Source organism: Eleginops maclovinus, chromosome 13 (genome assembly GCF_036324505.1).
Source record: "Eleginops maclovinus isolate JMC-PN-2008 ecotype Puerto Natales chromosome 13, JC_Emac_rtc_rv5, whole genome shotgun sequence".
NCBI classification, from domain to species: Eukaryota; Metazoa; Chordata; class Actinopteri; order Perciformes; family Eleginopidae; genus Eleginops; species Eleginops maclovinus.
The window spans coordinates 23,646,550-23,670,996 of record NC_086361.1 but is presented as its reverse complement, the minus strand read 5'-3'; the positions used below and the strand labels follow the sequence as shown (position 1 = coordinate 23,670,996).

At 45.1% G+C, this 24,447-nt stretch overlaps 1 protein-coding gene across 1 annotated transcript in view; it reads right to left on the bottom strand.

Annotated features, from left to right (window-relative positions):
- Positions 1-24,447, bottom strand: part of LOC134875046 (retinoic acid receptor beta-like) — a 55,752-nt gene that overhangs the window by 6,629 nt on the left and 24,676 nt on the right. Inside the window, exons 3-5 of the mRNA XM_063899446.1 lie at positions 22,257-22,398; positions 9,955-10,115; positions 1,737-1,913 (exon numbers count right to left, since the gene is read on the bottom strand). Coding sequence (XP_063755516.1) covers positions 1,737-1,913; positions 9,955-10,115; positions 22,257-22,398 — 480 coding nt within the window. The remainder of the gene's footprint in view (positions 1-1,736; positions 1,914-9,954; positions 10,116-22,256; positions 22,399-24,447) is intronic.

Here is a 24,447-nt window from a genome sequence, read left to right as displayed (position 1 = left end):
CTTATGACCTCACTGAACTGAACTTAAGGCACTTCATCGTTACGTTTCATGCCCCTTTGTGTCGTATCGTCGTCTTGAATGATGTCTTAACGTAGGATAGCGTAGCACAATACATCTCTCATCTTACTTTTGTTTAGCTTACCTTAACTTAAATCTACTCTACTTATCTCATCTAATCTCGACAACCAATTATCAGTAAGCGCAACATTTGGTAAAGTCAGAATATGTGACAATATCTGAAAGAATGATAAACTTAGTAATAAATCCTGGTTTGGTCCAGTCGCTGAGTACTTCCTGTCGGTTGTGTCCGGATGAGATTTGGCTGCTTTGCTTTTAAACCTCACGTAAATAAATCACACATTATGAGTTCCCATCATTCTTTGTCACTCCCTCTGGTTTCATGCACCGGGCTTTAGGGAGGGGTAACTATTAAAGCAGGGTTAGCATAGCGTATGCTGTGCTAACCCTGCAGGTTAAACTGAGTCTCCTCCAGCCTCCCATCACTCCTCCTCCTCTCTGAGAGATGAGTGTTGATCTGATCTCAGACAGAAGAGGAAGAGAGGAGGACGTTTTCCACTTTCCATCTCATTACTGCACTAACAGAACATCGCTCCACTCACAACAGCTGATCACACACACACACACACATCTCTGCAGCTGCATGAAAACACACACAGCGTCTCAGAAAGTGACTCAAAAAAACCACAACATTTCTGGGTCTTTGAGAATCTGGGATGTGGATATTCTGCATATTGAATTGAACAATCAAGACACGTGTCAGGTTTTAGCTTTCTAATCAGGTACTGTTTATAAAGATGTATTTATTTTACTGTAAAATAAATCATTTCCTGAAGCTTTTTACCTCGATTATAAACCTTAAATAAGGGATATTGCGTAACATAGCACCTTCTTAATCAATCTGCTCTAACTAACAGCTTATTATTGGTAATTGAATTGATAAAGCCATTAGGCAAACCTTTAACTGATAAGCCAAAGTAGGATTATTAAACAGTTACAAAGCCCTCAGCGCTGTTACTTCACTACAGTGTTTGAGTAGATCTACTCAGTGATTGAAGCAGATGCGTCCCTCTGACGTACAGAGGAATTCTTTTATTTATCGGAGTTATGTTTCTGCAGTTCTGGGAAAGTTGTTCAGCTCATTACTGAACACTTTAGAGAGTTTAACTGAGAGGCGGTTTCTCTGTGAGGGAAACAGCCGGATGACTACCGCAGATAAAAATACTGAGACTGAAACTCTGCAGAAAACAACAGAGGAAGCGTGTTTCTGTTTGGGGATATAAGGACTCTAAATGAATAAGACTTTCTGGAATCATACACAGATGTAAACTTGAGTAAAAGTGCCAAAATGCATCCCTTCAAAATAAAAGCCCAACAATGATCTTACACAACCTTAAACACTCAACGGCATTCCTCCAAAATAAAAGCACCACAATGCAATTATACAACCTTAAACAAGTTTAATCCCAAAATAGAAGCCCAAGATACTTTTAAGATTGTTGTGTTCTCCCAAATAAAATAAACGTATACGACCCTAAACAATAAGTGCAATCCCTCCAAAATAAAAGCCCAACGAAACGTTAAGATCTTTGTTTTCTTCAAAATAAAAGACCGAACACAACCCTTAACAACAGGTGTATTCCTCCAAAATAAAAGCTCTGAAAAGTCTTCTATAACCGAAATCAACAAGTGCAATCCCTCCAAAATAAGAGCCTCACCAGGATGTCGAGGCAGGCAGCTTTCAGGAGCGTGATCTGGTCTGCGATGGTCAGCGCCGTGAAGCCAGGCACTCGTTTGGCAAACTCCACGATCTTGATAATGCACTTGGTGGCCAACTCGCTGAACTTATCCCACAGGCCCAGGTCCAGCCGCACACGGTGGTCTGCACTCGAGTTCTGCAACACACACACAGACACACACACACACACACACCTGCATCAGTCACTGTCACAAAACCCTATTTCCCCCCAAAATAAATGCAATATTCTGAATAAAATATGATTGGTTCTTTAGTGTGATATGTAAAGAGATAAAATAGTCCGATAAAGGAGTGATGTGGCAAGAAGCAGGGAGGAATAGGACAAATATAAACGTACAAATAAAATACAATAAAATACTGTACAGTAGAATATATGAGTAACACGCCCCAGAAATATGAAATATAATAATAATAATCACGATAATAATAGGTCATACAAACAAGAATAAAAAAGTAATATATAGCAACAATAAACCCTCAGTGCACAGTAATGATGCCCCGGCTGCAGCCTCTCTCTGTCAGCCTCACAGGGAATCAGCCCGGCGCTCAGGAGCAGGCAGGCTGCTGAGGCTCGGGGATAATGAGCGGTACCGTGTCAGAGCGTCTGCAGAGACAGATCAGTGACAGGCAGCGCCGCCAATAATACAGAAACACAGGCCAGAACCGGCACAACCAGCAGGGCGGTGTGCAGATAGAGGGGGGAGGAGAGGGAGGCTGACAGATGAGAGGATGGCAGAGAGGCATTGTGAGGGAGCGGGGAATAATGCAAGGTGAGCACATTTTGACTTTACTGCGGATGTTTGTATAAATATGTATGTAATTGTTTTAATATACATTATTATCGCACACATTTACTTTTCTTCTGATCTATTGTGTTTTATATTGCACATCCTTTATTAGAATTATTATCTAAATATTTTATTTCATTTAATTTTGTTATTGCACATTTCTGTTGAACTTTTAATGTTAATATACACATTTTATGTTTCTTTGCATAAATCTTTTTGATTTAGTTTCTATTTTTTAATTAAAATGTTTGTATGAATACTTTATTTTAACTTCTTATATTTATTTGATTTATTGCAGTTTAAAAATAGTATTTTTATTATGTAATTCAGTGATGGCGGTCTTTGAAACAAACTCCTTAGATATTTAGGATGTTAATTCAGCAGAGGAGAGACAGAAACATGCTCTCTATATTATAACGGATGCCTCCTGACATTAGAGCTCGTCTATAAGTCGTGATTTAATCTGGGTTCATGAGACGTTATATAAGCAGATGAATAATTCATAGCATTGACAGACAAAGCCATGCTAGGAGAGAAGCATTACATAACTGAAAGCAAGACTAAGGGAATATTAGAGCTGGACATAAATAAGGAAATCAGTCTGTAGCGCCAACACCTTTCATTCTGATGTTAAACAGACCCGTCTACCCCGCTGCTTTCTGAGGAGGACAACAACAGAGCGACTCTCTGTTTATGTTAGTCACGGGGGGGTTATGCTCTACTCATTCATGCTGAAGATGGGATAATTTGACTCTATCTGGGTTATTATTGTGTGGGTGGAAAAGCTTCTGGAACAACTTCCAAACCCAGACGAAGATAATTGAATGAAGAGTTCATGTAGCTAGATCCATAAGTTAGAGTCTCAACTTTTAGAAGTTTACTACGCAGGCCTGCAGGTGCTACCGCGCTACAACAGACCAAACCTCCTCCTTCAGGAGGAATGCTGCAGCTTCAGAGAGGATGCAGATATAGAAACAGCAATGTTCCAAACCTCATGCAGAAACATCTGCAGCACCTCTTCAACACATGCAGAAACATCTGCAGCAGCTCTTCAACACATGCAGAAACATCTGCAGCAGCTCTTCAACACATGCAGAAACATCTGCAGCAGCTCTTCAACACCTGCAGCATCTAGAGAACATTCAGCAGAGGAAACATGAGCAGTTTACTAAAAGCTGCAGAAACCAAACACTGCAAGAAGCTCCAACACAACGGAGACCAAGGGACACTAAAGAGAGACACACACAGCTGGAGACCAGGGGACACTAAAGAGAGACGCACACAGCTGGAGACCAGGGGACACTAAAGAGAGACGCACACAGCTGGAGACCAGGGGACACTAAAGAGAGACGCACACAGCTGGAGACCAGGGGACACTAAAGAGAGACGCACACAGCTGGAGACCAGGGGACACTAAAGAGAGACGCACACAGCTGGAGACCAGGGGACACTAAAGAGAGACGCACACAGCTGGAGACCAGGGGACACTAAAGAGAGACGCACACAGCTGGAGACCAGGGGACACTAAAGAGAGACGCACACAGCTGGGACCGGAGCGCTGGGGGACGTTCAGGATCATACAGCTGTCTCTGTCTCTGTTGTTGTTCTCCTGAAATGTTTTCTGGTCTTATTCTAACGATGTGATCACATGACTCCTTCTGATGTCACTGCAGATCTGCTGGAAGCTAGCTCGCTAACGTAGCTAGCCTTCAGATAGACTGACACAAATATGAAGTTACAAGTGTCCGTGCTCTTAAGTGAAACTTCTACTGCATGTTGGGAATACGATTTGACCCCAGATGCATCCTGTTCTACAATCAGCAGATAAAGTAGGCCACATCACCTCGACTCTACCCTCCTGACCACGACTTATTTGAAGGGGTAAGAACTTGAATACCTCCCCAGTAAATAACAGATCCTGTGCAGGAAGGTGAGCGAGCTTTTCCCGCCCTGCAGCTGCCGAGGAATAAGAAGCTGCTGGATAAAAGTGACCGCCTAATATGACATCCTTTACTGGAAATCCAATATGTACTCAGCATCAGTCTGAGCCGCGGGAGCTCCTCACTGCCAGAGCCTTAAACACAACATCAATCCCCCAGAGTGTTACTGCCGGGCCGTTAGCACCGCGGCGGCTGGACACTGTCAGCAAACAATGTACTGTGGACACCCGAGAGAGAGAGGGGGGGAGACAGAGGGAGACAGAGGGAGGGAGATCATTAAATATGATCTGGGGTTAAGTGAGAGGCACATTAGAGCCGTGCTTAAATCACACACAACGAGCTGCAGTCGACACAACGGCACTACAGACGCACATTCCCCTGATTCACGTCCAATTTGATGGGGAAGGAGGTGTGTGTGTGTGTGTGTGTGTGTGTGTGTGTGTGTGTGTGTTCGTGTGTTTGCACAGTGCACACACGTCTGGGGGGTGGAGGTGGCTGATATTAAAGCAACTTATCTTGCTCTTGCCTCTGGGTGGAGGAAGGAGAGAGAGATACCACAAGGTTTTTTGTTTAAACCAAACCCCCCTGCAATCTCGGTCGATTACACAAGTCCCATAATTCAATCGAGCCGAACAAGGAAGTTGCCGGGGATTTCTAATTTCACTCTAGGACATTTATCCAAACGAATTAAGACAACTTGCGACAGTAGAAGAGAAGCAGTGGAGAAATGAAACAACCAGCTTGCTCGTGTGTGCAGATGCAGGAAGAGGGAAGGCTTTGTTTAGCCTTTTTTAAACTGTGTGTTTTATTTATTTAAAAGATTATCTAACATTTTATTTTATTCAATCTTGTTATTGCACATCTTTATTTAACTTTTAATGTTAATATACATTTCTTTATTAATTGTATTTTATGTTTTCTTTGCATTTTTGCTTGATTTGGCCTGGCTCATTTTCCATCACCATCACCATCACCATCACCATCACCATCACCATCACTGTCACTGTCACTCTCACTCTCACTGTCACTGTCACTCTCACTCTCACCATCACTCTCACTGTCAAGTATTATTATTTATTTACTTCAATAAACATAAAACTGCCTGTTCTTCCAATTCTTTAATTCAAAATCTCAGTCTTCAGGAAGCTACAGATCTGAGTACTTCTACTTTTACTCCAGTACCAGATCTAGCACTCCTTCCTCCCCTGGAAACCAGCATGCCTGTGCACATGCAGAAAGGGAAAAGGCAGGATTGTGACGGATAGCCTCGATGGACAGGCTGTAAACCTCCGGGCCGTGCGGCGTACCGTAGCCGCCGAGCGCTAACGCTTTATTTTGCCTTTGAAAGTGCCTCGCTCGTTTTCCATCACCATCACTGTCAATGAGGCGTTATTCATCGTGGAGCTAAGCCCTCTCACTATCTCTCCTCGCTAACCCGCCAATGAACTCCTAAATCACTGCAGACTAGGATTTGAATATTTCAGCACATAATTGGAGCTTTAACCTAATCTAGGGGCGCGGGAGCTCCTCTTCTGTTCCCCCCACGTTGGAGGACTCAAAAGGCGCATCGGTATCCAATCGCTCGTGATAATGAGGAACTTCTCACAGTCTGCAAGCAAGTATAATTACCACTGATCCAGGTTAAGGCTTTGTCTGAGGCCCGACTGCCACTCCGACAAATAGCCAACACTGGGAGCTTCTGCTATTCTGTCCTGCTGTGTTTATTTAGTAAAAGCAGGAAGTGTCTGTCGACGGAGGGAGGGCGGAGTAGAGAGGGGTTAGAGCGATTAGCAGCTTTGTGTTGGGGAAAATAGAGCGTTATGGAGACGGGAGCTTACTGTACGCTGACGCCACGGAGCTAATAGCTTCACATGTGCCAGTTTGCTCCGTCTCAGCATCTCCGCTCCGAGGTTTACTGTCAGAGTCTCAATGATCTGCAACAAGAGACACATTACCGCGCATTACGGCTGCCCAGATTATCTTTGAATATCCAGTATTTCACATGACTGACAGGTGTCACGAGACTTCCAAATCTAGCACAACTAAATCATGAAACCCCCCCCCCCCCCGTTAGCTTTCACGCTCTCCCTACAGAAGTGTTTTGTGTGCAGCGTCAGTGTCAATCACACGCCGTAATCTATCTGTAAATCGTCCTCAAGACAACCAGCGCTGCCAGTCCTGCTCGTCAATCAGAATCAGAGCGCCGCTATCTCCTGAAGCCTGTCAGAGCGTCACCACTGGAGGATTGTTCTCCACGTTTGCATGACCTCCAACTTTTGCACCGAGTCATGTTGAGTGCAGCAGCGACCCTCAGGGTGGGGGGGGGGAGGTGGTTGTCACTCAGATGATGGGAATCCTTCATTGGGTCGGTTCACTGCGAGACCGGACAAGCGAGGCCTGATGTGTCCAACAGATTCCTCTCCAAGGTCCCGCGAGGATTAGCATCCCAGCGCTATCTGGCCTTTCACGGGTTGTTAGTTCTCGGCGGATGTTCGGAGGTTCAGGGACGGCACAGATCTCTGTAGCATGACGTTGGGAGATGACAGGGATAATAAAGCCCTCACAAACCCAGACGCACTTTCTCCACAACAAACTGATCTCCTGCGCAATCCTTCTGGGCTATAGGGAAGAAGTTCTATATTATATAAGAGTTTTTGATCAAATATCCTTAAATCCATGATGCAGTGACATTATAGGGTTTGCTGTTGGAGCTTTCACCCAAAATCAAAGACATTTCTAAAAAAGAATCATCAATTTTAGGGATTAAATGACTGGTAATCTTAGAAAAATGCATCATTTTACAGTGCAACAGCTTTTAAAAGCAGGAGAAGACGTGTGATCCCACATGTCGATGCAAACGGAGGGAAAAGGATGCTTTTTTCGATGGAGCTTTAAAGAGAAGATATACAATGAAAGGCTGTCTGACGGCAAAATAAATAGGTATAAATAGTGTAAACACAGCTAGAACAGTCTCGTAAATCCAGAAAAGGAAATCTATTAGCCTCATGTCACTATATGGGATTAATATTGATAAATCAATCTATTCCGTGCACGTTTTGACTCATGAAAACACCTAATGACTGATTGGGTTAGCAGCGTTTATTCCACTTTTCTGCAGCTATGTGCAGACAGACGGTCACTGTTGATGTTGTTCATGTAACCTGATGAGTTTTGCTACTTTTAAGGAATAATATTGAGTTTCTTTCTCGGTTTTAGGTCATGCAAGTCCAATACTAGGGCTGCTCCTCTTCAATGCATTACCACTCATTGTGTATAAGTGTGCATTAATAAACTGACATGTTTGTCTAATGCTTTGATCAAAATCCCTCTTGTCTGAAGGTCATGAAGTGTCTGCATCTGGCTAGATCACCTGACAGAACAGGACTCCGAACTCTACCTTTGTTGGTCAAATGTTCACCTCGTACTGCACAGAAACAGTCAGTCATTATTTAAACATGTACGCCAATATACTGCAGATAAAACAGCATCCCTCTTGTTTCGGACAACCAGTGCCTTTATTATATAGGCAGATGAGAAATGGGGAGACAGGGGTATTGCAAAGGGTCCCATGCTGGATTTGATCCTGGGTCCACCGCATGGGGATCAAACCCTAGTATATGGCCACCAGCTCTACCCACTGAGCTATACGACAGCCGCATCCCTCTTGTTTTTAGGTCAGGATTGAGTGAATCTGTGTCTGCTGCCAGGATAAGGATCCGGTGAAGGCGAACTGTACCCTTGTTTGTCAAAAGTTCACCTCGTACTGCCAGTCATCAGTCTTCATATATGTTCACTTCAATATACTGCAGATAAAACAGCCTACTCTTTCAATGCTTGACTCAAAATCCCTCTTGTTTTAAGGTCAGGATTAGTTCTGCATGTCACCTGATCCGGTAAAGGTGAACTGTACGCTGGGTTGTCAAAAGTCGTCCTCTTATTGCACGGTTACAGAAAGCAGGGGATAAAGCTGAGGATTCGTGAGCACGCTCAAAACTTTGGTACATTCATTTGCGCACACTGAAGTTGGCTGACGATCCGCTTTCTGTCTGGGAACATATCTCCCTCTGGCTGCTTCGTCTTCCAGTCTAGACATCTCTGTTTTTAAATCCTCCTCTCTCTGATGCAAAATACTAAATCTGGGGCAAACAAACCCTGCAACCATCGTCAGATCACCAGAGAGGGAGCGTTGGCACGATGCTGCTACTGTATGACTCACGCTCTCTCCATCACACTCAATCAGGAGCTCTGGAGAGCACGAAGGAAAGCTGTGTATTAGAGCGGGATTTAGAGTACAGTACTGAGCATTGATCATCGTTATGAGCTCTGCAGGTAGCTTGTAGGATTGGATCGAAGGCAGCATGCAGAGCTACTGGTAGATCAGAAAAAAAGTTAATTTTATGGAAAATAATGGGAACATTTGAAGGAATTTGTTTCCAGAATTTCAGGAAAAAGATATATATCAAGAAGGAAATTAAATTGAAAGATGCGGTATTTTGGGGGAGAAAATTGGAATATTTGAAGGTATTTGTTTCCAATATTTCAGAAAAAGAAGTAGAAATAATTGAGTCAAATAAATAAACGACTGTCCCAAACAGTCTTCATAATGTCCTTTACAGGTTGTAATACCTAGGGGGAAAGAAGCTGAACACTTCAGAGAGTAAGTCCATCTGAGAAATCTGAAAACTGACCGATATCACCATGAAACCTCCCAGCTTCAGTACTGACATTCACACAATTATCATTTATATTAAAAGTGTTCTGAAATGTGAAGTTTAGACGAGCAAATGAGGCGTTAGGTAATGCAACGTTTTTGAAAATCCCAGAGAAATCGACAGAAGCAAATGGACTCAGGGTCTCTGCTCCCCCCCAAACCAAAATGCCGTTTTCCCCATAAAATGTTAAAGAGCTGCCAGGAAACAATCTCTCTGTGGGTCAGAAAGGGTTTACTGAGTCCACAGGTATGGAGATGGGGTCAGATGTGTGGTCAGGCGGCAGAGACTGTTTTTATTGTTCAAACACTGGAGACTGAATGTTTCTGCAGACACGCGGTGATCTGTAAGGGTGTAACGCACATTCATGTCTATTTTGAGATGTGTCTATTCTAGAAATTCTTCTTTTTAATTTCTAATTATGTGCAACACCTTGTTTTATTTGATGCTGCTGCAACAAAAACCTTTCCCAGTTCGGGATTAATAAAGTACTTCCTTTGTTATTTTATAAACTGATATTTGAAATTGTTCTTATTAAAACTGTCGGATGTCAAAAGATAGATCAGACTGTACTTTTTGCACCAAAGGGAACACTGTTGTCTTCATCTCTAGGTTATTATGCTATGGTTGTACTGGTCCAGGCCCACTACTGGGACTGTAAACTAAGTATCTTTGACCCCCCGGCTCTAATATGTTTATGACCCAACCAACAACCCATCACCGCAGGTCCTTGAACTCACCGTGGTGTATTTGCCCAGCTGGCAGAGGGAGGGGAAGGTTTCCTGATGGGCCTTTCGGATCTTCTCGATGATGGTCTCCAGCTCGGCCGTCAGCTCGTAGCTCTCCGTCAGCTCCGGCTTCGGGCTCTCCTTCTTCTTCTTATTGCGGTCGTTTCGAACAGCTGGAGGAGAGAGAGAGGGTTAGCGCCCAACAACGACTCAATCTGGAGGAACTTTTTGCTGCGAGTAGGCAACTTTTACAGCGAGTTGCTGAGTGAGACCTTACGTAAGGACAGAGCGTGTGCAGACTCTGGCAGCTCAGAGCCACCGGCAGAGACTCCAGTTAAGGAAAACAAAGTGTGAGAGCTCAAGCGCCTCAATTAATTATCTGACCTGATCAATTAATCACACTTTTCTCCGAGCTGTTTCAGAAGTTTCATTATGTAGTTCAAGCCGAGTCTGAAATGAAACTTATGTGAGGTGTAGGTTTGGTTTCAAATGTCAGAGAGACTACACAACTACCGAACCGATCCAGAAGCTGGACACAGGTAATACCATCGTCTAAGGGTTGCAATACTTAATAGCTAACTGGGATCAATGGGCCGATGTAATCTAATGGTCTGCCTGCAAACTCCATCCAGCCTCTACAGCTAATTCAGAATGCTGCAGCCAGACTGGTCTTCAGCCTCCCCCAGTTCTCCCACAGCACCCCTCTCCTCCACTGGCTGCCAGAATCAGCTTTAAGACCCTGGTACTGGTCTACCGAGCTGTGAGGGGATCAGCCCCTTCCTACATCCAGGCCTTGGTTTAATCAGACACTCCATCATCGCTCGGTGTCAGCCAATCAGCTTGCTACTCGAGTGGGACCCCTCAACAACACGCCTGTTTGCTCTCCTGGCTCCTGATTGGTGGAATGAGCTCCATATTGACATCAGGACAGCTCTTACTATGGTAGAACTTGCTTGAAGTCAATATTTCGGACCTTCTCTTGTTGTTCTCTATGTTTTTAGCACTTATTGTAAGTCACTTTGGATAAAATGAGCCAAATGAAATGTAAGACAATATCTACATTTGATTATTTGATCTCAATCTTTATTTAAGGATCCTCAAACCTCCTTGCATTGGACAAACATTGTGTGGACCTTGATATGAAGTCACTGTTCTTTTCTTAAACCCTTGTATTTTAGGTTTCAAGGTTTTAGTGGTCATATGCACAGCAGATACAGCGTATATGTTGGCAATGAAAGTCTTATGTCGCGTGCTCCTCCAACAACTCCACATACATGGTGCAAAAGATAAATAAAATAGTGCAAAAAGAGAGAAGAATATTTACAATATCAACAGTACAGATTTGAGGATGTGAAATATATACATATGTGGAATACATTGAGAGTATTTAAACACTTTACACTGTGGAATGAGGAGGTATGGACAGATGCATATATTATGTATAGCAGATGTATATGGCAGATATGTACAATATATATATATATGTATGTGTGTGTGTGTGTGTACTATAAACAGATGTGAGTAGACAGTCACACAGCTCTTTACCTAACAAAGCCATACATAACAACAGAAATCAATGGGTATCAGTTGTCAATCTTTATATTTCTTAATCCTCGAACGTCCAAAGGGAGGATGAGTGAGTGACAGGTTGAGGGTGTCATGGTTTTCCAGTGATTGACAGGTGAAATGTAGGAATAAGGTATTGCTGGCAATCAAACACCACATATGAAATCATGTTTATGGACTATTTGAACACATCAGCTGTTGTTTATCAACCTTAATCAAACAATCAATTATTCATATCTGAGTTATCTCTCTGACACGATACAGTAATTCAGCTTGTCAACACCATAAAGAGAGATCTCCGTCTCCGTCTGATAAAGGAGGAGTATTTTTAGCCCGACGTAATCCATACACTCTCCAGGACTGATGAGTGATTAGAGATAAATCCCCAGCTCCTCGTACAGGGTGAGGACCACAGCTGGTCTCCTACACTGTTTTACCACTGACAGTTTAACAAAAAAATACAGATTCTCCCCTAAAATGTTAAAGTGCTGCCAGGAAACAATATCTCTGTTGGTCAGAAAGGGTTTACTGAGTCCAGAGATATGGAGATGGGGTCAGGTGTCTGGTCAGACGGCAGAGACAGCTTACGGAGAATAAAGAGGGGATGGATGTCCGGTGCGTCTGCGGGGGATGAGTGGCAGGCAGCAGGCTGACACTGAGACTGAGATTTCTGATCCTTTCTTTTACTCTCCTTTTTTCTGGAGAGGAAATAAAGGAACCGGAGCTCTGGATCTATTTGTTGATGGAGGTGCAATATCTGACTCAGCAGCTTTAAGACGTGAAGACACGATTATTTTAATGCAGGATTTACACCTGAAAGTGGGCGGGGCTTACTTTTGATTGAAACCCCTGAGACCTATCGCAGAGCTCTCGAGGTATTGCAGTTTGTGAGTGATTTTGTTTGTAGAGCTCCTGATGCTAATGCTAATACTAACATCCAGCTGCTACTTTCCCCTCCAACATCATTTAGTCTAGACATTTGGGTTTAAGGGTTACCTATTTAAGTTAGTAATATAACTTGAAAAGGAGGATTAAAATGAGTCAGTTTAACTTGGGATACTAACAGCTGCCTCCTGGATAAACGTCTTTTTGATTCATGCATCGACTTTAACCTGAAAAGCACACTGTCTCCTGATGCTAATGCTAACACCCAGCTGACATCTTACCTAGCAACACCATCCAGTCTAGACTCACGGTGCTTACGGTCACAGAGGTTAGGATATAGACTATAGATTAAAGCGCTTATCCCTCAGGCATTAAACAACCCAGAGGAGGTCAACCTGAAATGTCACATCTGCTTTGCCAACAACGCTTTACATCTTCCCACTGCTGCACACAACTCAGAAATATACAGATATCATTTATATAATTGGGCCCCTCGTAGAGCCACATCAGTGACATCCACTGAGTCCATATGTGTGTTCACGTTGACGTGTGGGGACATCTGACACCCACCTCTCTGCCTCTTCATTATGGGACCCTCTCACAGCTGTAAACAGACGCAGGAGTAGATACGATTCTCAGTTTCAGAGATTTAGACGTAGTGTTTTGGTCGGCCGTGGCCTGATTACTGTCAGTGCTCAGAGGGCTGACAGTAATCACTCCATACAATGTGACCTACATGTGTGACCTATATGTGCATTATGAGGTATGCATATGTTAAAGACTTCCCACTGCATCAACTGGGATTATTGCAGACAGGGAAGCAAACTCAATCACTTAATTAGAAAAACTCTGAAATGGGTTCAGATGACCGCCTTTACTGGGATTTCTCGCTTCATACCTGGCAACGGTCATCTTCAAAGAAGTAAAATGAAACCATGATGGTGTCAGAGCGAGTCTGTCTCAGAGTGAGTCTGTCTCAGAGCGAGTCTGTCTCAGAGTGAGTCTGTCTCAGAGTGAGTCTGTCTCAGAGCGAGTCTGTCTCAGAGCGAGTCTGTCTCAGAGCGAGTCTGTCTCAGAGTGAGTCTGTCTCAGAGCGAGTCTGTCTCAGAGTGAGTCTGTCTCAGAGTGAGTCTGTCTCAGAACTGGAAGTGTTTGTCAGTCTATCTGAATTTCAGGAGAACAACAACAGAGACAGCTTTATGATCCTGAACGTCACAGCTGTGTGCGTCTCTCTTCAGTGTCCCCTGGTCTCCAGCTGTGTGCGTCTCTCTTTAGTGTCCCCTGGTCTCCAGCTGTGTGCGCCTCTCTTTAGTGTCCCCTGGTATCCAGCTGTGTGCGCCTCTCTTTAGTGTCCCCTGGTCTCCAGCTGTGTGCGTCTCTCTTTAGTGTCCCCTGGTCTCCAGCTGTGTGCGTCTCTCTTTAGTGTCCCCTGGTATCCAGCTGTGTGCGCCTCTCTTTAGTGTCCCCTGGTCTCCAGCTGTGTGCGTCTCTCTTTAGTGTCCCCTGGTCTCCAGCTGTGTGCGTCTCTCTTCAGTGTCCCCTGGTCTCCAGCTGTGTGCGTCTCTCTTTAGTGTCCCCTGGTCTCCAGCTGTGTGCGCCTCTCTTTAGTGTCCCCTGGTCTCCGGCTGTGTGCGTCTCTCTTTAGTGTCCCCTGGTCTCCGGCTGTGTGCGTCTCTCTTTAGTGTCCCCTGGTCTCCAGCTGTGTGCGTCTCTCTTTAGTGTCCCCTGGTCTCCAGCTGTGTGCGTCTCTCTTTAGTGTCCCCTGGTCTCCAGCTGTGTGCGTCTCTCTTTAGTGTCCCCTGGTCTCCAGCTTTGTGCGTCTCTCTTTAGTGTCCCCTGGTCTCCAGCTGTGTGCGTCTCTCTTTAGTGTCCCCTGGTCTCCAGCTGTGTGCGTCTCTCTTTAGTGTCCCCTGGTCTCCAGCTGTGTGCGTCTCTCTTCAGTGTCCCCTGGTCTCCAGCTGTGTGCGTCTCTCTTTAGTGTCCCCTGGTCTCCAGCTGTGTGCGTCTCTCTTTAGTGTCCCCTGGTCTCCAGCTGTGTGCGTCTCTCTTTAGTGTCCCCTGGTCTCCAGCTGTGTGCGTCTCTCTTTAGTGTCCCCTGGTCTCCAGCTGTGTGCGTCTCTCTTTAGTGTCCCCTGGTCTCCAGCTGTGTGCGTCTCTCTTTAGTGTCCCCTGGTCTCCAGCTGTGTGCGTCTCTCTTTAGTGTCCCCTGGTCTCCAGCTGTGTGCGTCTCTCTTTAGTGTCCCCTGGTCTCCAGCTGTGTGCGTCTCTCTTTAGTGTCCCCTGGTCTCCAGCTGTGTGCGTCTCTCTTTAGTGTCCCCTGGTCTCCAGCTGTGTGCGTCTCTCTTTAGTGTCCCCTGGTCTCCGTTGTGTTGGAGCTTCTTGCAGCGTTTGGTTTCTGCAGCTTTTAGTAAACGCTGCTCATGTTTCCTCTGCTGAAAGTTCTCCAGATGCTGCAGATGTTTCTGCAGGTGCATGGTGGGGGGGGGGGGGGGGGGGGGGGGTCAGGGCACAAGGAGCTCCATGGTCCTCTTCATACACACAACCCAGACTAAACACAACAACTCATTGACGCTTGAGGCGGGGCGGGGCGGGGGGCGGGGTACTGCAGATAATGGTATAGAAAGGGGGATGGTCCACAGTCTGTGTCATTGTGGGCTGACAAAATGCGTCTCGAGTGGGGGGGTCCACACTGAAAAGATGTGATTTAGGACGACAGCGACCCCCCCCCCCCCCACACACACACACAGACACACACCAATCAATTACCAGCGCACTCCCAAAGCAAATTACAGCGAGCATGAACAGATACATCGGACAAGAGGCGGGGGAATATAGGGCTTTTTAATACGCTCTCAGACTGACTCACACATGGAGAGCTTCATCTTTACTGCTCTATAAGTGTCTGTTGGGGCTCCTTACACTGTGTGTTCTGTGTCAAATGTGTGACCTCTTGGTCCCTGTGGTGAACAGCAGGCTCCCTTGGTGTGAGTGATATGATAGAATGAAATGCAGGAAGTCCAGTTTGAGTGTTGGACTCATAAGTTTGATGACTTATCAGATGCAAAAACTCTGCAACACACACGCGTACACACACACACACACACACACACACACACACACACACACACACACACACACACACACACACACACACACACACACACACACACACACACACACACACACACACACACACACACACACAGTAAAACAATGCTCTCTTTGTGCAGCAGCTAGTAATCTCTGCATCATAATGTTGGTTTGTGTATTGGCATGTTGTCCGCACTGGTAAAACTTGGTCCTGGAAGTCCACTTTAAGTTTGAAATGCACAAGTTTTTTTGGAAAGAGACTGCACACACACGGCACTTCAATCTCAGACATTCTGATTTCTGCAACTCCCTTTATCAGGCTGTCCCAACACACCCATCAATCAGCTGGTACAACACGCTGTAAAACGGACCACATCCCTCAGCAGCGCTACACTGGCTCCCAGTAAAGTACAGAATTGATTGTCTTTGTTATTTCCCTGTAATCTGTTTCTGTAAAGCCCACTCAGATCTTATTATAATTAATACAGGTTTTCTTAGGTGTGTGAATATGGCTCTACCCCTCTTACTTGTGCACTGCTAAAAGACTCCACTTTAACTTAGAGGATGCACAAATCTATATGGTTTGGATCTATGATCATAAACCGTGCTCCATCACAATTCTCAACTAGCTTGCTTTGACCAATGGTTTCAAAGGCTGATGTGCATTTCCGAGGGTAAAGTTTGGGAAAGCATTCAAATCCTGTAATGTCTGCACATATTTTCCACTCATAGAAAGGCCTTGCAGCGTCTGTAGGAACTCTTCTTCAGGATTATAAAGTGCCCTCCACTTTCCGTGTATGTTCGTCCCCATGAGAAACCCCTCTTACGTTAAGCACTTTGACCGTCGCTAATACCAACATATTGTTCAGTGCTGCAGGATATTTTTAGTGTCCATCGATTGTTCCAGAGCTGCTTCTACATTTCAAAATGTTCTACAATGTTCATCACCTTCAGAATGTTTGTAATTATGAATTTAAAGTGCTTGATGTCAGAGCTACTCAAAGCACATGAATGCTGCTTACATTTACATGCTTTAACTTATCTCAAAAACAAGTCTGGGATCAATAAAGTAATTCTTATCTTATGATGTATTAAAGTACGTATTTCAGTCCAATGCAAATAGAGCCTCGTTATAAACAGAAGAGCAAAACCTCTCCTGGACTTCTACTGAAACCCGACAGGAAAAACTCCATTTGAAATCAACTTTATGACTCCAAAACCAAAGAGCACTTCAAGCACAAACCATCTGATCTCAGTCCAACACTAACAGCAGAGAAATGTGTGTGTTTTGCATTGACTGGGAGTGTGTTTAACCCTCCGCAGAGTTGGCTGTGAATGAGTGTGTGTGTGTGTGTGTGTGTGTGTGTGTGTGTGTGTGTGTGTGTGTGTGTGTGTGTGTGTGTGTGTGTGTGTGTGTGTGTGTGAAGAGATGAAGGGTCGTTGAGAGGAGTTCATCACGCTGTTAAACACACTCTCACAGCGACGCCTCCTTTAGTCAGCGAGCGATGTCTGATCCTGCCTCTCATCCTCTTCGCTTCTCTTCCTGCCTCTAGGTGCTGCTGGGGATTGTGTTCTCTGCTCTGCTGGTTTGTCTGGGATGCTGGGAGGCTTTTTATACCCAGAAAAAAAGAGGGCAGAAAGAACCCATCCAGTGCAGGGATCTCTAGTCCTGACTTACACGTGATGAACGTCTCATCTTCACTGGTTTTCTGTCTAAAATGCTGACTTCTTGCTCCCTGCAATGAAATAAGGGCAAGAGGTTGTGTGGATATAATGAAAGATGATGCAGGAAGTCCATTATGAATCTTGAATCCACGAGATGGAAAGCTTATCAAATGTAAATATCTGCACCCAGTGAAGTACAGTCTTGCATTTTATCCCTCTGAGTCAGCATTCATGAACGTATTGTCCGATTTAAAGGAATTTAAAGGACTATTTTAGTGCTGTTTTCTATCTGATCATTGGCTTTACTCCTGTGACTTGTGCATTCCCTACAGAGTCCTGTTTGACTTTTAATCCAGGATCATTTACTTCAGAAAACAAAAGCTATGTCCATCCCAATTTCATTAGAAAATGCACCTGCAAAGAGCTTGCTTTGTGTGACCAGTGGTCTCAGAACAAAAGAGAAAAAGCAGCAAATATACATTTTGAATAATGTTTGATTTGTGTTGGATGTTGACTTCTTAGTCCCTGGATTGAAATAAGGAACAGGAGGCTCCAGCGGGGTGGATTATATACTGAAATATGAGGCAAGAATAAAAACAGGATGTAAAAAAGGAGTATATGTTTGAGTTGTTTCTACCTTTGATGTTGTGAACTTACTGCTTTGACATGTACTGACTCAGTGGACTGTACATGGTTGATACATGGTGCTGTTGTCTGTCTGAGCATGCATATACTTCTCTGACGTGTGCACAACTTAAAGACTCCTTTTGGGCCCTTCTTTGATTTATGGGTTGCAATAATGCTCTTATTATCCCTTCTTGCAACCAGCAAGGAGCATAGAGACTTGAAATTCCCTGCTTCTCTCTGTACATATCTTGACAGTGTTGTATGCACATAGTAAAGGCTCTCTTTATCCACGTCTTTAAACATGTTGGGTGGACGCCGACCGTTTTTTAAGAAGCCGCCGGCTCACCATCTGTGTGCACGAACTGTTTCTGTGAGCAAACAGATGCAGCGCTGAATAAACTCCATCTATCTGCAGCCGGGCCGCCTGCCACCACACTGAGCAGCCTGGCAGCTCGCTAACAGTGACCAGGTGGGTGTCAGGGAACAATGATCATTCTCCGCTGCCACCAGTGAGTTTACACCGAATGGTCCTGATGGGACAAGGGGGGAGGGGCGCGGTGTCAGATGGGAAACATGCATTGTAAAAGTATGACCTTGGAGCAGAAAGGGAATAGAGTGGTGCAGGGATGTCGTATTTCTATAGTGGACCCTGAAGGCATCATCTGAAGCCATAGGGTAGCGTTGAGCTATAGGCTAAAGGAGGCTAATGTTGGGCTATAAAGGAACTACAGCACGGTCACATGACTTCACGTCACCACCGCTAAGCTAAAGGAGGCTAATGTTGGGCTATAAAGGAACTACAGCACGGTCACATGACTTCACGTCACCACCGCTAAGCTAAAGGAGGCTAATGTTGGGCTATAAAGGAACTACAGCACGGTCACATGACTTCACGTCACCACCGCTAAGCTAAAGGAGGCTAATGTTGGGCTATAGAGGAACTACAGCACGGTCACATGACTTCACGTCTCCACCGCTAAGCTAAAGGAGGCTAATGTTGGGCTATAAAGGAACTACAGCACGGTCACATGACTTCACGTCACCACCGCTAAGCTAAAGGAGGCTAATGTTGGGCTATAGAGGAACTACAGCACGGTCACATGACTTCACGTCTCCACCGCTAAGCTAAAGGAGGCTAATGTTGGGCTATAGAGGAACTACAGCACGGTCACATGACTTCACGTCACCACCGCTAAGCTAAAGGAGGCTAATGTTGGGCATTTAGACACTTTTTTAGCAAACTCCTTATTTCAGGCTAACAATCAAAAACACGTTCAGAAAACCATTGACTTCCAGATGAGGGGACAGGAAGTGCTGATCACATCAGTACTCATGACTTTACCAGAGTCATGATCGCTCACCACTAAAAAAAATACGGACACACAATTTGTGTAATCAGATACCTGCTGACACACACACACACACACACACACACACACACACACACACACACACACACACACACACACACACACACACACACACACACACACACACACACACACACACACACACACACACACACACACACACACACACACACACACACACACACACACACACACACACACACACACACACAGTAAAACAATGCTCTCTTTGTGAAGCAGCTAGTAATCTCTGCATCACATGATAGCACGAGTCCAGTGGAAGCAGATGTTCCCTCCATCCTCAGACCGAGCTCCGAACACCACTTTCATTATGATGTAACCACCTCCTCCACCAGTGTAAACTAAGAATAGTGTTTCTAAACCTACTAGCAGAATGAGATGGGAATGTTTACTCCTGTAGGACTATCTGTTGAGAAGTCCAAGTAGACACAAATTTCACAAAGGATATGAAGGTAACAGTAGACTCTCGCAGCTGCAGCTTGGATTCATCCATCTCACATCACATAACCAAGATATTGAACTTAAAGACATGAAGAAGCAGCAGAGAGTTGAGTCATTAGATCCAGCAGAATATATTGCATTTTAGATCCGATCAACGCGCAGATACTCCAATCATTTCCAGAACTCAAAATACAACGTTTTCCTTAACAGAACCAAGTCATTTTAGGGTCAACAGATTTTGCACAGTAAGGGTCAGATGTCTCTCTCCTGTTCCCGGATATTCACTGCCTGGCCACAAAAAAAGGTCCCATACTCTAATATCCGTTGGACCGCCTTCAGCTTTGATCACGGCACGCATTCTCTGTGGCATCGTTTCCACGAGCTTCTGCAACGTCTCAACATTTATTTTTCGTCTTGTATTGACGACGGGAGATTCAGACCACTGTGCAAAGTCTTCTCCAACACATCCCAAAGATTCTCCATCGGGTTCAGGCCTGGACTCTGTGGGGGCCAATCCATGTGTGAGATGATGTCTCATGCTCCCTGAACCACTCTCTCACAGTCTGAGCCCGATGGATCCTGGCATTGTCCTCTTGGAACATGCCCGCTCCATCAGGGGAGAAGAAATCCACTGGATGGAATAACCTGGTCCTTCAGGATATTCAGGGAGTCAGCTGACCCATTCTTTGGGCACATTGCTGAACCTAGACCAGACCAACTGCAGCAACCCCAGATCATAGCCCTGTCCCCCCAGGCTGGGGACCTGTTTTTTGGCCGGGCAGCGAACATCAAAAAAGCATGAAAAACGACTTTTCTGGAGACATTATAGGAGACGTTGGGTCAGGATACGTCAATTGCCTACATGGCTAGCTAAGACCTACACCTCTGGCACACATTCAGGAATCTGATTGGACATCTCTAATGGGGACAGGTATTAACGAAGTGATGGCTGGGCGTGTATGAAGTTGGATTTGAATATGCTCGGCATTTCGATGCCCAGTTTGAAGAATCAAATGGATCTCTCCAACAACCCAAACTCTGTTTAAAGGACTTTAAAACATGCAAACCAGAAAAGCCAAAATGCAACTTATTACTTCAGACTCATTCCTGCACACCCTGAAGCCCCCGCAGAGAAAGCAACATCCAGTCCTTCTGTTCAGATCAGGAAGACACCATCAAATCAGCTCCACCCAGGAATATAGGTAAGGGGAATCATCCCCTCTCCCATCAGTGTCCCTGTGGGGGGGAGTTAGCCTGAGGATATGAAGACATCATCATCTTTTCCACCACTCCTCTGCTGAGGTGGAAACAGAGTAAGATAGAGGTATAGTCACCCCCCCCCGCCCTGAGGCTAATGCAGCATGAAGTGGACCTGAGCTATAAATGCTGATGCAATCAAAGGATGCCAACAACCTGTGAAATGCAAACTGGGGGGGGGGGGGGGGGGGGGGGGGGTGAGCGAGTCTCTGGATTCCTCTCCACACAGAGGGTCTGCATCCTGTTTTGTGTTAGCATCACACGGCTGGGTGTTGGACAAGACGTTCTGAATGATGCAACCGTGTGAAACACTGGTCTGTAACAGCTCCAGATGATTGACAACAGATCAGATCTTACCCGACAGACACAGCGCTTCCACTCACATTAATGAGTAACTTCTCACACGTACTGTTTACTAACCCGTAGGACATGTATTCCAACATATAATAAGCAAACTACTTCACTGATTAGGAGATTAGAGACCAGTTTTGCCGTGATATCCCTTTGGATTCCTAGTACAAATGGCACGTGGCGGCTGTGCGCGTGAAGGGATAATCCCCACTGTAGGATAGCTAGCGAGCTAAACACATTATCTTTGGCGGTACCAAATCATTGCCTAATCAACCCAAATCTCATTGGTGTTTAATCTGGTTAAAATGTACTGTGGCTCCTTCACAACTCCAGTGTAGTGTACGTTACACACTGGAGAGTTTACGTGTCTGAGAAACGAGGGTTGTTAACAAGCGGCTGAATAGGACTACAGAAGCTGTCGAGGACGCTGTACGTCATTACGCCGAACACGTAAACACTCCCTCTCAGTTTCTTAGCTCGTCTCTGTAATTGATATCAGACTGGTGATTGGAACAGCCGCGACCTGTAGTTAAACTCAGTGTGGCTGAAAGGAAAAGCCTTGTTAAAACAGGCCAGCAGTTGAAAGGATCTCAAGTTGGCGTGGCGTTGAAGTCGTGCGACCCTGCTGTACTCCTCTGTAGCTCGTTTATAGCATAACGTTTTGCTTCTGGAGATTAGATTTAAGATTCTAAAATTCTAAAAGTAGGTAAACATGTGGAGATGATCCGGCTGAACAGAACCTTTATCAAGCACGTTCGTTTTCCACAGATCTTATTTTTTACACTATTCCAAAAGCCTCTGGAGAAATCACATTGATTTTTTGTCGAGGGAACCCGTGCAGCTTACTTCCGGGTCGGCCTACAGAAATACGTCCTCCCTGCACCGCTCTATCGCAATCACTGCTGGTTGCGTAACTCCCATTATGTAGCCAAGATAGAGGTCATTGAGTGGGATATTTTGCGGTTCATAATTGTAGGAGTTGTGTGTAGATATGGTGTGACAAAAGGTAAACAACAACAGATCACAGGGTGTGTAACTCACACTCTTTGGACATCCCCACTCCGAAGCACTTCTGCAGGCGGCAGTACTGACAGCGGTTCCTCGTCACCTTGTTGATGATGCAGTTCTTGTCCCGGTGACACGTGTACAGCATGTTCTTCTGGATGCTTCGCCGGAAAAAACCCTGAGGAAACAGACAGAGAAGCGAGGGGGGGTTATTCATGAAAAGGAGACCTAATTTCCCTTCTAATCTGCAGCCTCCTGTTTCTGTAAAACACCCTCCCGCCGCCGGATGTCCTCATGTCACGAGCCTGTGGAACAATGTGCCGGATGTTTTTGTCTTTGCCATTAAGGAGAGAAGAGAGAGTCCCTGCTGGGGGGCTTCAAATGCTGGATTCATGCTCGGAAACACAGAACCTTGGGGTATCAAACGGAGAGCGGATTGAAGCTTTATGGAAAAATATGGGAGGGTTTTGAGCGGCACGTCTGGAGGTGACATTGAGCTTCAGATGAAGACCAAAGGAAGGCACTCAGCAGAACAGGGGGTCTTGATTAGGCTCATTCAGTGGCTAAAGGAGATATGTGTAATTAAAAAAATAGACTTTACACAAACATTGGAGCCTGAGGCATGCTGGGATTTCTTTGATGGTTCCAATTGACAAAGCACATCAGTCAATTTGTATATTTTAGTTTGCAGAGTAGCATACAATTACAATTAGTATAACAACACAAGGAGAGTGCCTCTTGTTGTGTATTAAAAAAGCTGAGAAGCACAAAATGATATCAGAAAGTTATGAGCCCAAAAGACATGTGTCTAATTAAGTCCAATTAAGCAAGAGTGGAATTGGATATTTGTGAGGTGATATGCACGCCTGATAATCACACTCAAATCCATTTCATGTTCTATTCTTTACCGCCACAGAGGACGTTATGTTTTCAAAATATTGGTTTTAAAAACTCCAAGCCGTCTGCAGCAATGGCAAAGATACGTTATATACAAACACTTTGTCAATAAAGAAGGTTGAATTTCGCATTTGTGTTTATAGATTGGTTATTTAATCAAACACTGAAAGGCTATTGTGTTTTTTTACCTGATATAACAAAAAGATTTTGTGTCGAAATGCCGTCTTTTGTGGGTTGCTGATTCCTCACACTACAGGTGAGCTGGCAGTGAAACAGCTGATCATTCACATGCAGGATTCAACTCTCCATTTGATTTGTGACTTTGTGGTTCTGTAGAAGGACGTGACGCATCCGTCAGCTGACAGCATCTGGGTCTGATTCCAGTTTCTGGGTGCCGGAGAGCAGAGGAGCGTCACAGACTCCTCCTGATATTAATCCTCCGGAGCTCGGGGGTCTCCTGCAATGATCGTCCATCATGCAGGCCCTTGTGCACATGTTTGCAGGCGTTTGTGCCGGAGGAGCCTCGTTCAGTACTGGGGGGCGGTGGGGGAGGGGGGGTTAAAACTCCATTTACCATCGCGCCTGTGACAAATGGGACCTTGCCTTTTCATTAGAGAAGCAGGATGCATGATGGGTAACAGATTAGATCACAGGACTGAAACGGCTGACTCTGTAGCCCATCTCGCCTCGGCCTCGAGGATCCGTCAACCCCCCCCCCCCCCCCCCACAGCACGGATAGTAACAGCCAATGAGGTGTCAGCTTCAGTGCCGAGGTTACTCACAAGTTACTCACTCTCCTAATAGAGGCCTTTATCCTGGTGTGTGTGCAGAGATACACCTGAGGGTCTAATAATGGATGACCATGGGGGGGATCCATATGAGTGTGTTCAGGTTCGGTGCAGAACCCAAGGCTGCTCCGGTACTTATGTCGTCCAAAGCTGAGAGCATGCAGGTCACTGAGCCTTGGAAATCTGCGTGCGTGTGTGTGTGTGTGTGTGTGTGTGTGTGTGTGTGTGTGTGTGTGTGTGTGTGTGTGTGTGTGTGTGTGTGTGTGTGTGTCGACACATTTGCATTTTGTGAGCTTCAGCTCTTTGCAGCAGGTTTGTTGACGGTTCAAGGCCTGCAGAGCCGCAGTTCACCCCCCCCTCTCGCACATCACTGATACTGAACATTAAATATTTCAGGCTGAGAAAGTTAGAGACTTCACTCTCACAAAAGACATGTTTCAGGACTCGTGCTGCAGCTTCCCTTTCCCAGGTGATGTTTAATCAGATCCAGCTGGAACCAGGTCTGCAGGCCGTCTGTAAAACTGATTTCACCACTCCGACTC